Source organism: Pongo pygmaeus, chromosome 12 (genome assembly GCF_028885625.2).
Source record: "Pongo pygmaeus isolate AG05252 chromosome 12, NHGRI_mPonPyg2-v2.0_pri, whole genome shotgun sequence".
NCBI lineage: Eukaryota > Metazoa > Chordata > Mammalia > Primates > Hominidae > Pongo > Pongo pygmaeus.
The window spans coordinates 41583011-41596050 of NC_072385.2; the positions used below are offsets into that span (position 1 = coordinate 41583011).

General features: G+C 38.3%; 1 protein-coding gene across 8 annotated transcripts in view; it reads right to left on the bottom strand.

Moving 5' to 3' along the window:
- The window catches only part of NPHP1 (nephrocystin 1), an 84826-nt gene that overhangs the window by 8280 nt on the left and 63506 nt on the right, over positions 1 to 13040 (bottom strand). For all 8 annotated transcript variants that reach the window (XM_054475655.2, XM_054475653.2, XM_054475654.2 and 5 more), the window contains 3 exons: positions 12922 to 12998; positions 11970 to 12069; positions 67 to 179 (listed from right to left, as the gene is read on the bottom strand). In XM_054475655.2, coding sequence (XP_054331630.1) covers positions 67 to 179; positions 11970 to 12069; positions 12922 to 12998 — 290 coding nt within the window. The remainder of the gene's footprint in view (positions 1 to 66; positions 180 to 11969; positions 12070 to 12921; positions 12999 to 13040) is intronic.

Below are 13040 nucleotides of genomic sequence, written 5' to 3' on the forward strand. Positions count from 1 at the left end.
TATAGGTTACCTTTACTCAGAGTATGAAGCATTACTGCACAAAAGGAAGTGGCAAAGCCCACTTACCAGTACTTTGCAAGCTCATCCTGTCTTTCAGGAGCACATCTCCAAGAATTTGTCGATAAAATATCAACAAGTGAATAGAACACATACTTCCAATTAAAGTTTCTGGCAGTAGACTATTAAACAAGAAAAAAATATATTCATTAGACAATCCCCTACAATCCAACTTATAATGTTTTGATGTATATTACTTTAATAAACAGTCCCAAATTTTGCTTCATTACTGGAACACATTTTTAACTATTTAAAGAAAAATTTCTACTACAAATAGGCCACATTAAATTTCAGATAACTTTTTTTATTTGTTTACACTTTCGAGTCTCAACTCTGTGTTGCCATTTTTGTGCTTCCATGTTAGCATATATACCGATGTTAAATGTCAAATAAAAAAGGGAAGCCACTAATTATATGTTTTGGAAAGAAGGGGACTAGTCAGCTACAAGCTTTAACAAAGGCATGTGGCTGCCATGCCTGATTTGGTGAATGCAGAAGAAATACAAATTCAGGCTGTTCACAGTACTGGGTGGAACATGGGAGGGTGTGACAGACCTGGAATAAGTCCTGACTTTGTCACTTCTTAGCTATGTGACTTTAAATTAATTAATTCATCTCCTTGTGCTTTGGCTTCCTCATTTATTGGATACCAATAGTAATACTTGCATTTCAGAAGGTTACTAAAAGGATTAAAATGAAGTAAGTGTGGGCTGGGCGTGGTGGCTCACACCTGTAATCCTAACGCTTTGGGAGGCCGAGACGGGTGAATCGCTTGAGGTCAGGAGTTTGAGACCAGCCTGGCCAACACGGTGAAACCATATCTCTGCTGAAAATACAAAAACTAGCCAGGTGTGGTGGCGGGCACCTGTAATCCCAGCTACTCAGAGGCCAAGGCAGAAGAATCCCTTGAGCCTGGGCGGTAGATGTTGCCATGAGCCGAGATTGTGCCACTGCACTCCAACCTGGGTGACACAGCAAGACTCTGTCTCAAAACAAAACAACAACAACAAAAACAACAAATGAAGTAAGTATGGAGTGCTTAATGTAGTGTCTGGTATACAGTAAGGGCTAAAAAATAGAAAATAATTCAATATCGAAGTTAAATTGGTATCAGTTTAAAATAGACTGCTATAACCTTAGGATGTTGTATGTAATACCAAGTTAAGTTGGTATTAGTTTAAAATAGATTGTTATAACTTTAGGATGTTATATGTAATACCATGGTAACCACAAAGAAAATAACTATAGAATATTTTCAAATGGAAAGTAAAAGGGAATCAAAATTTGTCACTATGAAAAATCAAACACAAAGGAAATCAGTGAGGGAGGAAATTAAGAACAAAAAAAGCTATAAGATAAGCAGCAAATGAGTAACAAAATGGCAAAAGTAAGTCCTTCTCTATTAGTAATCACTTTAAATGTAAATAAATTAGACTCCTCAATCAAAAGATACAGATTGGCAGGATGCACTAAAACAACACGATTTAATTATATGCTATCTATAAGAGACTCACTGTAGACTTAGGACACTCATGGGTAGAAAGTGAAAGAACAGAAAAAAAAATTTCATGTAAATAGCAACTAAAAGAGAATATGTTTAGCCATACTAATATCAGACAAAATAGACTTCAAGCCCCCCAAAAGTTACAAGAGACAAAGAAGGATATTGTACAATCATAAAAGAGTCAATTCAGCATATATAACAATTATAAACATATATGCACCAAACATCAGTGCTCCTAAATATATGAAGCAAACACTGACAGAATTGAAGGGAGCAATACATAGATCTATAATAATAGAGAAGATTTCAATATCCTACTTTCGATAAGGTAAAGAACAATGAAACAGAAGATCAATAATACTGTAGACTAATTGGATCTAGCCAACATTTACAAAACATTCTACCCAGCAACAGCAGAATACACATTTTTCTCAAGTGCACATGAGATATTCTCCAGGAAAGACCATATGTTGAGTCACAAAGTAAGTCTTAATAAATTTAAAAAGATTGAAATCATACAAAATATCTTTTTTCAATCATAATGAAATGAAACTAGAAATCAAAAGCAGAAGGAAAACTGGAAAACACATAAATATGTGGAAATTAAACAACACACTCAAACAACCAATGGCTCAAAGAAGAAATCTCAAGAGAAACTAGAAAATATCTTGAGAAATGAAATGAAAACACAACATACCAAAATTTACAAGATACAGTGAAAACAGTCCTAAGAGGGAAATTTATAGCTATAAATACTTAACAATAAAAAAGAAAGAAGAGCTCAAGTCAACAACCTAACTTTATGTCCTAAGGAACTAGAAGAACAAAACTAGCAGAAGGAAAGAAATAATAAAGATTAGGTCAGAGATAGACAAAATAAAGAATAGAAAAACAATAGAGAAAATCAATGAAAGCAAGAGTCTGTTCTTTAAAAAGATGAACAAAATTGACAAACCTTTAGTGAGAATGACTAAGGAAGACTCAACTAAAATCTGAAATGAAAGAGGGGATACTACTATTGATTTTACAGAAATAAAAAATGTGTAAGAGAGTACTATAAATAGTTGTATGCCAACAAGTTGGATGACCTAAATGAAACAGGTACATTTCTAGAAACACACAACCTACTAAGGCTGAATCACAAAGAAATAGAAAATCTCAATAACAAGTAAGGAGACTGAATCAGTAATTTAAAAAATCTCCTGATAAAGAAAAGCCCAGGATCAGATGACTTCACTGGAGAATTCTACCAAACCTTTAAAGATGAATTAACACCAATTTTCCTCAAACTTTTCCAAAAAATGAAGAGGAAAAAACACTATCAAACTCATTATGAGGTCAGAATTACCCTAGTAAAAAAGCCAGCAATACTACAAGAAAAAAACAAACAAACAAACAAACAAAAAAACTACAGGCCAATATTCCTGAATATTGATGCAAAATCCTCAACAAAATACCAGCAAAGTGAATTCAACAGCACATTAAAAAGCTTGTACACCATTTATTGCATTTCATTTATTAATGAAATGCAAGGATGGCTCAACATCCAAAATCAATCAATATAATGTGCTACATTAACAGAATTAAGGGGAAAAACCCACATTATTTTCTCAATTGATGCTGAAAAAGCATAAAATTTGACACCCTTTCATGATAAAAACACTCAACAAACTAGGAATAGAAAGAAACTACTGCAACATAATAAAGGCCATATATGAAAAGCCCACAGCTAACATCATACTCAATGGTGAAACACTGAAAGCTTTTCCTCTAAGATAAGGAACAAGACAAGGATCCTGCTCCTGCCACTTTTACTCAACATAGTAATGGAAATATTTTTCTAAAAAAAGAAAAGTATCTTTGTTTGCAGACAAAATGATGTAGAAATATGTAGAATATATGTAAAAACCCTAAATACTCCATGAAAAATACCTTCAGAATAAATGACCAGCAAAGTTGCAGAATACAAAATCAACACGTAAAAATCGTACTTCTATACACTAACAATGCACAATTTGAGAAGGAAACTAAGAAAACAATTTACAACAGCATCAAAAAATAGTCAGAAATTTAAAAATATAAAAAATTTCAATATTTAGATTTCAAAATAATAATCTGGAAACATGAAAAGTGAGTTCTTTAAGACCCTCACACATGACGTATAGTAAATACTGGGAATATATCATGCACAAGATTTAACCTTTGAAAGTACTCATGAAAATATCTTAGATCATTCTAATATATATTTCTAATACTATTTTTAGAAATATATAAACTCTGTCATTAAGCATGAAGAAGGACCATATAGAAAATCTCAAAAACCTTACAAATGATATGTTGTCTTCTATCAAAAGGAAGATGTCTTTGGGCTGAGAAAAATCACCAAAGATTTAAAAAGAGATCTTACTTTTTGTAAATTAATCCTGTATCTTAATTCCTAAGATTAGATTTTTAGAAGGGAAAATTATCACAGAGGTAATATTCAGGCTTCCAGCCTGTTGGAAGAGAACAGAATGAATGTGACCACTGTGATGAGGTGACAGCAATGTATTCCACGAGTAATTAAGTTTCATGGAATGCATCAAAAAGCTTATCCACCATGATCAAGTGGGCTTCATCCCTGGGATGCAAGGCTGGTTCAACATACGCAAATCAATAAATGTAATCCAGCATATAAACAGAACGAACGACAAAAACCACATGATTATCTCAACAGATGCAGAAAAGGCCTTTGACAAAATTCAACATCCTTTCATGCTAAAAACTCTCAATAAATTAGGTATTGATGGGACGTATCTCAAAATAATAAGAGCTATCTATGACAAACCCACAGGCAGTATCATAATGAATGGGCATAAACTGGAAGCATTCCCTTTGAAAACTGGCACAAGACAGGGATGTCCTCTCTCACCACTCCTATTCAACGTAGTGTTGGAAGTTCTGGCCAGGGCAATCAGGCAGGAGAAGGAAATAAAGGGTATTCAATTAGGAAAAGAGGAAGTCAAATTGTCCCTGTTTGCAGATAACATGATTGTATATCTAGAAAAACCCATCGTCTCAGCCCAAAATCTCCTTAAGCTGATAAGCAACTTCAGCAAAGTCTCAGGATACAAAATCAACGTGCAAAAATCACAAGCACTCTTATACACCAATAACAGACAAACAGAGAGCCAAATCATGAGTGAACTCCCATTCACAACTGCTTCAAAGAGAATAAAATACCTAGGAATCCAACTTACAAGGGATATGAAGGACCTCTTCAAGGAGAACTACAAACCACTGCTCAATGAAATAAAAGAGGATACAAACAAATGGAAGAACATTCCATGCTCATGGGTAGGAAGCATCAATATTGTGAAAATGGCTATACTGCCCAAGGAAATTTATAGATTCAATGACATCCCCATCAAGCTACCAATGACTTTCTTCACAGAATTGGAAAAAACTACTTTAAAGTTCATATGAAACCAAAAAAGAGCCCGCATTGCCAAGTCAATCCTAAGCCAAAAGAACAAAGCTGGAGGCATCACGCTACCTGACTTCAAACTATACTACAAGGCTACAGTAACCAAAACAGCATGGTACTGGTATCAAAACAGAGATATAGACCAATGGAACAGAACAGAGCCCTCAGAAATAACGCCATATATCTACAACTATCTGATCTTTGACAAACCTGACAAAAACAAGAAATAGGGAAATGATTCCGTATTTAATAAATGGTGCTGGGAAAACTGGCTAGCCATATGTAGAAAGCTGAAACTGCATCCCTTCCTTACACCTTATACAAAAATTAATTCAAGATGGATTAAAGACTTAAATGTTGGACCTGAAACCATGAAAACCCTAGAAGAAAACCTAGGCAATACCATTCAGGACATAGGCATGGGCAAGGACTTCATGTCTAAAACATCAAAAGAAATGGCAACAAAAGCCAAAATTGACAAATGGGATCTAATTAAACTAAAGAGCTTCTGCACAGCAAAAGAAACTACCATCAGAGTGAACAGGCAACCTACAGAATTGGAGAAAATTTTTGCAATGTACTCATCTGACAAAGGGCTAATATCCAGAATCTACAGTGAACTCCAACAAATTTACAAGAAAAAAACAAACAACCCCATCAAAAAGTGGGTGACACATGGACACAGGAAGGGGAACATCACACTCTGGGGACTGCTGTGGGGTGGGGGGAGGGGGGAGAGATAGCATTAGGAGATACACCTAGTGCTAAATGACAAGTTAATGGGTGCAGCACACCAGCATGGCACATGTATACATATGTAACTAACCTGCACATTGTGCACATGTACCCTTAAAGTGTAATAATAATAAAATAAAATAAAATAAAAAAAGTGGGCAAAGGATATGAACAGACACTTCTCAAAAGAAGACATTTATGCAGCCAAAAGATACATGAAAAAATGCTCATCATCACTGGCCATCAGAGAAACGCAAATCAAAACCACAATGAGATACCATCTCACACCAGTTAGAATGGCGATCATTAAAAAGTCAGGAAACAACAGGTGCTAGAGAGGATGTGGAGAAATAGGAACACTTTTACACTGTTGGTGGGACTGTAAACTAGTTCAACCATTGTGGAAGTCAGTGTGGCGATTCCTCAGGGATCTAGAACTAGAAATACCGTTTGACCCAGCAATCCCATTACTGGGTATATACCCAAAGGATTATAAATCATGCTGCTATAAAGACACATGCACACATATGTTTATTGAGGCACTATTCACAATAGCAAAGACTTGGAACCAACTCAAATGTCCAACAATGATAGACTGGATTAAGAAAATGTGGCACATATACACCATGGAATACTATGCAGCCATAAAAAATGATGAGTTCATGTCCTTTGTAGGGACATGGATGAAGCTGGAAACCATCATTCTCAGCAAACTATCGCAAGGACAAAAAACCAAACACCGCATGTTCTCACTCATAGGTGGGAATTGAACAATGAGAACACATGGACACGGGAAGGGGAACATCACACACCGGGGCCTGTTGTGGGGTGGGGGGAGGGGGGAAGGATAGCATTAGGAGATATACCTAATGTTAAATGACGAGTTAATGGGTGCAGCACACCAGCATGGCACATGTATACATATGTAACTAACCTGCACATTCTGCACATGTACCCTAAAACTTATAATAAAAAAAAAGAAAAAGAAAAGTTTCATGGAATTAAAGAAGTATCCTTGACCACTCTTTAAATCCTGAATTTCTAGAAACATCTAAAAATATAATACAGGTTCTCTTAGCACAGTTATCTTGATATACAGCACGTGATACATAAAGTCAGAAACTGTCTTTTTTTAAACTGTCTTTTTTCAACCTGGCTAAATTCTGATCTTGTATACATTTGACCTACATTTTAAAGACGGGATGCAGGGGACCATTTCAGCTGCCTCAGCGTCACCACATGCTTTCTCAGGGATCAGGCTGTGATTCTGGATTGTTCTGGGACCATGGACATGTTCATGAGCAGGGAGCAGAACAACCTGAGTTCATGAACAACATGTTCACGTTCTGCCCGTTGGTCCACGGTCCCATTGCACAGTGTTTCAGCTGCATGCCCAAACTCAGGGCTCATGATGAAGAACAGCCAAGGTTTTCCCAGGGAAAGGGGTGGGAACTTCCTTCCTTCTGCTTGGCCCTCTCCTTTTCTCGTAGACCTGCCTGCTTTGCCTGGCAGGCATTGGTCCACCCAGTGTGGGCACTCGTTTCCTTCTGGCACCTTCTCACAACATGAAGCAACGCTGCTTGCCCTTTATTAGATTTTCTTTAGAGAAAGCATCTGATTTTCCCAAACTTAAGACGAATAGAAAGTTCTAGGCTGCTAAAGATTAGCTGAATTAAGTAAGTAAAAATATACTTCCTCCTGAATTCACATGTAGACCAGCAAACTCTGGCAATGAACACAATGAATGGGTCTCAAGCATTCAAGCAACTAACATTATTACCTTATTTATTTTTAGCAACGATATAATGAAAGTAAAGGAGAAAAAAAGATGGAATGCATCAAAAAAAGGATAATGAATTTATAGCAAATTTACACACACACACACACACACACACACATACACATACACACGCAACCTACTTCTACAGATCAGGGTTTCTTGATATTTAGAACTCATGCACTGGAAATCTGAAGTCAAATTCAGGGCTTTCCCTCCTCAGGGGTTTATACACATGCTTTTGGTCAAATCACATCAAGTTAAACCCTTTTGAAAAACAGCTCCAAAAGACAAATCTTGGTGAAACTGAAGCATCTATTTGCTCTCTTTTTCTTATGTTGACAAGGTCGCCATGATCACAACCTACTCCACAAAACAAGACTGCCAAGCCCCACGAGCAGGACTCTGGTGCCATTGGTCTACACTGAATAATTCACATTTTCACAGGATTCCTGATATTCAAAAGATATACCTGTGTAGGACTGCTAGCTGAGTCAGAGAGGGCAGTGTAAAGCCAAACAGCAAGGGCACTGGGTAAAAATGGGTACTAATGCAAACTCTAACTAGGCTTTCTGCCCTTGGTCTTGTCTCCACTGTCTCATGTCCTTAGGCATAATGGAAAGAACCCCGTCCTTTCTCCTTTGAGCAGAGAAGTTTGCATAAACAAAGGTAAAGTTTGTAAAGAAGGGAGGGTGAGGATACAGGCGGGTCATGCCTTTGAAGGAGAGGAGGAGAAGGACTATTGGTGTCATTACCTGTCTTGTTCTCCCACCTACCAAAGGTTTCAGGTCAGGGGAGGAGAGGATGTTGAAATGGATCAGTCCTGCTTCAGTCTCCACCTCCAGGATGCACAGGCTCAGTGATGTCCAAAAGGGCCCAGGCTGGTGCCTAGACTCTTACCTTGAACCCACAGCACAGCCCCACCCCGCCCCCTCACTATGACCCCCAGCCCTGCTGCAAGGCCTAGGGCCTCTGGTTTCACTGCCCATGAGCTGCTTTCTGTGAGAGCCAGCCTGGAGTTGCACCAGCAGTGTGTCCCAACTCACGTTTGAAATTCCCAGAAATGTATGTTTTGGGGTCATGCAAAGTGGAGAGGCAATTTCAAGCCAGCACTCAAGTCTCTCTGTGGAAGAGCACACACCAAGAGAAGGCAGAGGGAGGCCAGGGACAGGTGGAAGCTGTGCGGAAGTCCTGAGGAGTATACTTTCACACTAGCAGGGAGAGCTCTGCTTTGAAATTCTTTCACAAACATTTTTCAGGTGCCTATTCTGTACTGTAATGAAACAAATGATGCAGTCTTGAGGTATGGAGGACAAGTACACAGGACCTTTAAGAACCCAGCATACAGAAGAGCATTCACTGCTTAAGAAGAAGGGGCTGCCTTGCTAACTTCTGCACCACACAGTCCAATTTGATCTTGAGGTCATACAAAGTATCTGAAAACCAGTATTTGGGGGCCAAAGAAACACTATTAAGAGCTGTACTTGGAAGATACACATGGGAGTGCTTCTGGACTCTTGGAAGCTTATCAACAAGATGAGTAGTGGGGAGGCCAAAGATGCAGGAAGAATGAGGCCAAACAAGATTTGGCTTTTCTTTCACAAAGACTACTACTGTGCTGCTTTCTTTCTAATCTTGAAAAATATCAATTTTCCAAGGAAAGACTGGCCAAAAAAGAGGATTTACAGGCTCTATGAACATCCAAGGGGGAAAAAAGCTAAGAGAGTAAATAATACCCATGAACACATTATTAATGGCTATTGAAAGATTGAACTGTTAACACTACACTTATAAAATAAATTTCAGTAGTAGTGGTAAGAAAAAGGGATATTTAAGCTAAGACTATGATCTGGAATGAGAAAAACCATTCACAGGAGCATGCCAAGTCTTCACTGACTTCTCTACTTCTTAATAATCTGTGAGCAATGAGCAGGTCATGGTGGGACAGTTCAGCTGCAACGGTCTCTGTCCCATGCCATGCTCTTCCTTCCCCCTCTTGTCCTCGTGCCTCCTCTGTGGAGCTCCTTTCCTCTGCATCTTCCCAATCCTTCAAAGGTGATTTCAAATGCTCCCTGATTTCACCAGCTACACATCTTCATTTGAACAAATTTTATGATATAGCACCATCTACCTGGCTTTATATTTACATTTATCTCTATATAAGATAATTATAGTAGTAAATAATTATAGCTAACACTAATGTGTTAGTTACTATGTGCCACACACTGTAAATACTGGCTGTTTTATATATTTTCTTTCCATTAAACCTCATTACACCTTTATGGGGTTGATATTATTATGATGTCCGTTTTAAAGATGTAGACATTAAGACCCTGACAGAGATGTTAAATGACTAGTCTAGGAGAGTACTGAGTGAGAAACTAATAGATCTGTGATTTTATTAGTTTACAAACTCCCTGAGGAAAATGTATATTTAAAACACCATGAGAAACCACTATTCTCATTTATTAGAATGGTCAAAACAGAAAAACTGATCATATCAAGTGCTGTCAAGAATATAGAGTAACTGGAACTCTCATACATTGCTAATGACAGTGCAAAGTGGTACAGTCATTTTGAAAACAGTTTGGTAGGGCCGGGTGCGGTGGCTTAAGCCTGTAATCCTAGCACTTTGGGAGGCCGAGGTGGGCAGATCACAAGGTCAGGAGTTCAAGACCATCCTGGCCAACATGGTGAAATCCTGTCTCTACTAAAAATACAAAAAAATTAGCAGGGCGTGGCGGCGGGTGCCTGTAGTCCCAGCTACTCGGGAGGCTGAAGCAGGAGAATGGCGTGAACCCGGGAGGCGGAGCTTGCAGTGAGCTGAGATGGTGCCACTGCACTCCAGCCTGGGGGACAGAGCCAGACTCTGTCTCAAAAAAAAAAAAAAAAAAAAAGAAAAAAGAAAACAGTTTGGTAGTTTCTTATAAAGTTAAACTCCATACGTCCCAGTAATCTCACTCCTAGGTATTTATACCCATGAGAGATGAAGACATATATCCACAGGCAGAAAATTTGTACACAAATGTTTAAAGCAGCTTTATTTATAATTGCCCAAACCTAGAAACAACCCAAATGCCCATCAATTTGTGAATGAATAAACACATTGTAGTATATCTATCAAAGGGAATTCAGATGCTCCTCAACTTATGGTGGGTTATGTCCCCAGAAACCCATCATAAATTGAAAATATCATAAGTTGAAGATAATATCCCAAGTTGAAAATGCATTTAATACACCTAGACTTTTTTTTTTTTTGAATCAGGGTCTCACTCTGTTGCCCAGGCTGGGGTGCAGTGGCACCATCACAGCTCACTGCAGCCTCAACCTCTTGGGCTCAAGCAATCCTCAAGCAATCCTCCCACCTAAGCCTCCCAAGTAGCTGGGACTACAGGTGTGCATCACCATACCCAGCTAATTTTTTTTTTGGTAGAGATGGGGTCTTGCCATGTTGCCCAGGCTGGTCTTGAACTCCTGGCCTCAAGCGATTCTACCACCTCGGCCTCCCAAAGTGCTGCAATTATAGGTGTGAGCCACCATGACCAGCCTACAACTAGCCTACTGAACATCAGAGCTTAGACAGGCCTACCTTAAACATGCTCATAACACATTAACCTACAGTTGGGCAAAATCATCTACTACAAAGCCTATTTTGTAATAAAGTATAAACATCTCATGTAATTCATTGAATCTGTACTGAAGTATAGTGTCTACTGAATGGGTTTTGCTTTTGCACCATGGTAAAGTTGAAAAATCTTGAGTAAGTCAGGGACAGTCTGTACTATTTAGAACAAAAAGGAACAAATTACTGGCACATGCAATGGCATGGGTAAGTCTCAAATGCACTAGGCTAATGAAAGAAGCCAGACTCAAAAGGCTCCCGAGTGTTATGATTCCATTTGTATGACATTTTGGACAAGGCAAAACTGCTGGGAAAGAAAATAGGTGTGATTGCCTGAGGCTGGGGCTACAGAGCTGACTACAAAGGGGCATGAGATAACTTTTTAGAGTGAGGGAAGTTCTCTATCTTGATTGTAGTGGTAATCACATGACAGTATACACTTGTCAAAACACAAAGAACTATAAACTAAAAAGAGTACATTTTACTGCACGTAAATTATATCTCAATAAACTTGACATTAAAAAAAGTTCCCTGAGGGTAGAATCATGCATTGGTAAGCCCCATTTAGTCAAGTCTTCTATTTACTAGTTAGCTCAAATAACAGATTTGGTTAGAAGAGCTAACCAGTAAATAGCAGAGTAAGCTAATTTCAGCTTTGTTACCCATTTCCCTACTGACATTTGGGGGAAGAATTGAAGACAAAAATATAACAAAAGATGACTAAATATGAGGAAAAGCCAAAAGCAGAGATGGTCTCCAAGTGCTGAATGATCCCAAATTCACCGGACAGGTAGAAGCAGGTACCAACCTTAGTACATTTCTTGATCTTCTGTTCAAGGATCTCAGTTTTACTAGAAGTTGAGGCTGCCTTCTCATTGTCATCATCTGGTAGAAAACACTGCCGTGTGCTTTTAAGAAAAATCAAAAGTAACTCACGAAACTTTAAGTACTTGAGACAGTGAGTATAATAAAACAAGTATTTCATGAAAATATACCACCCAGTAGTGCTGAATTGAATGAAAGGCAAGAGTCATCCATATACGCTAAATGAGCTGAGAGACCTCCCTAAGGGCACAGGATTGTTTGCTAAATTAGATGAGTTACAGCACTATTGCTGCCAGATTACAGAGGAAAACAGCATGTCTGACTCCAGGTAGAACCACCTGCATCCCAGACCCCAAACTCCTTTCTGTTCCAAGAAGGCAGGACTGGCGCTGTGGGGGCAGCAGAGGTGGCGTGTCCTGAATCACCAAACAAATAGAGGGGTGGCTGAGGAGTGGAAATGGAATTCCAAATCTGTCAGGCTCTGAGCCCTATGAGGCAATGACCATATCTGTCTTGCTCTTCATTCTCCCATTATCTAGCACAGTGCTATGGTTAATGAACATAGTAAAAGATGCTCAGTATTTCTAGAGGGCAATTTGGCATGCATATTACTGTTTCAAATGTCTGCATCCTTTGACCTAGCAATAGGCAGTCTCTGTATTAGTCACAAGTATCAGTTCAGTGGGCAATGAAAAGGAACTAATGCATTAGTTCTCATTCTTCATGATTTCATTCTTCATGATTTCTTAGAGTCTCATATGTGTTACCAAGAAAATAAGTACTTAAAAATGATTAAAATTTTTATATCAAATGACATATTTTTAAAAGTGTGAATCCAAGTAAAAAACGCTATGCTTATTAGAATGTAGCTACCTCTCGGGTGCTTCTATTTGTTTAATCTTTAAGGAAAGGAAGACAACACATGAGAGCCATACCTCTTCTGGATATTGAAGGGTCCACTTCAATACCTTTTTCATAAGGAGTACCACCATTCAAGAAAAGCTCATAAGTTCTATAAAAGAATAACATACAATGACAGATATAAGCTGTGGGC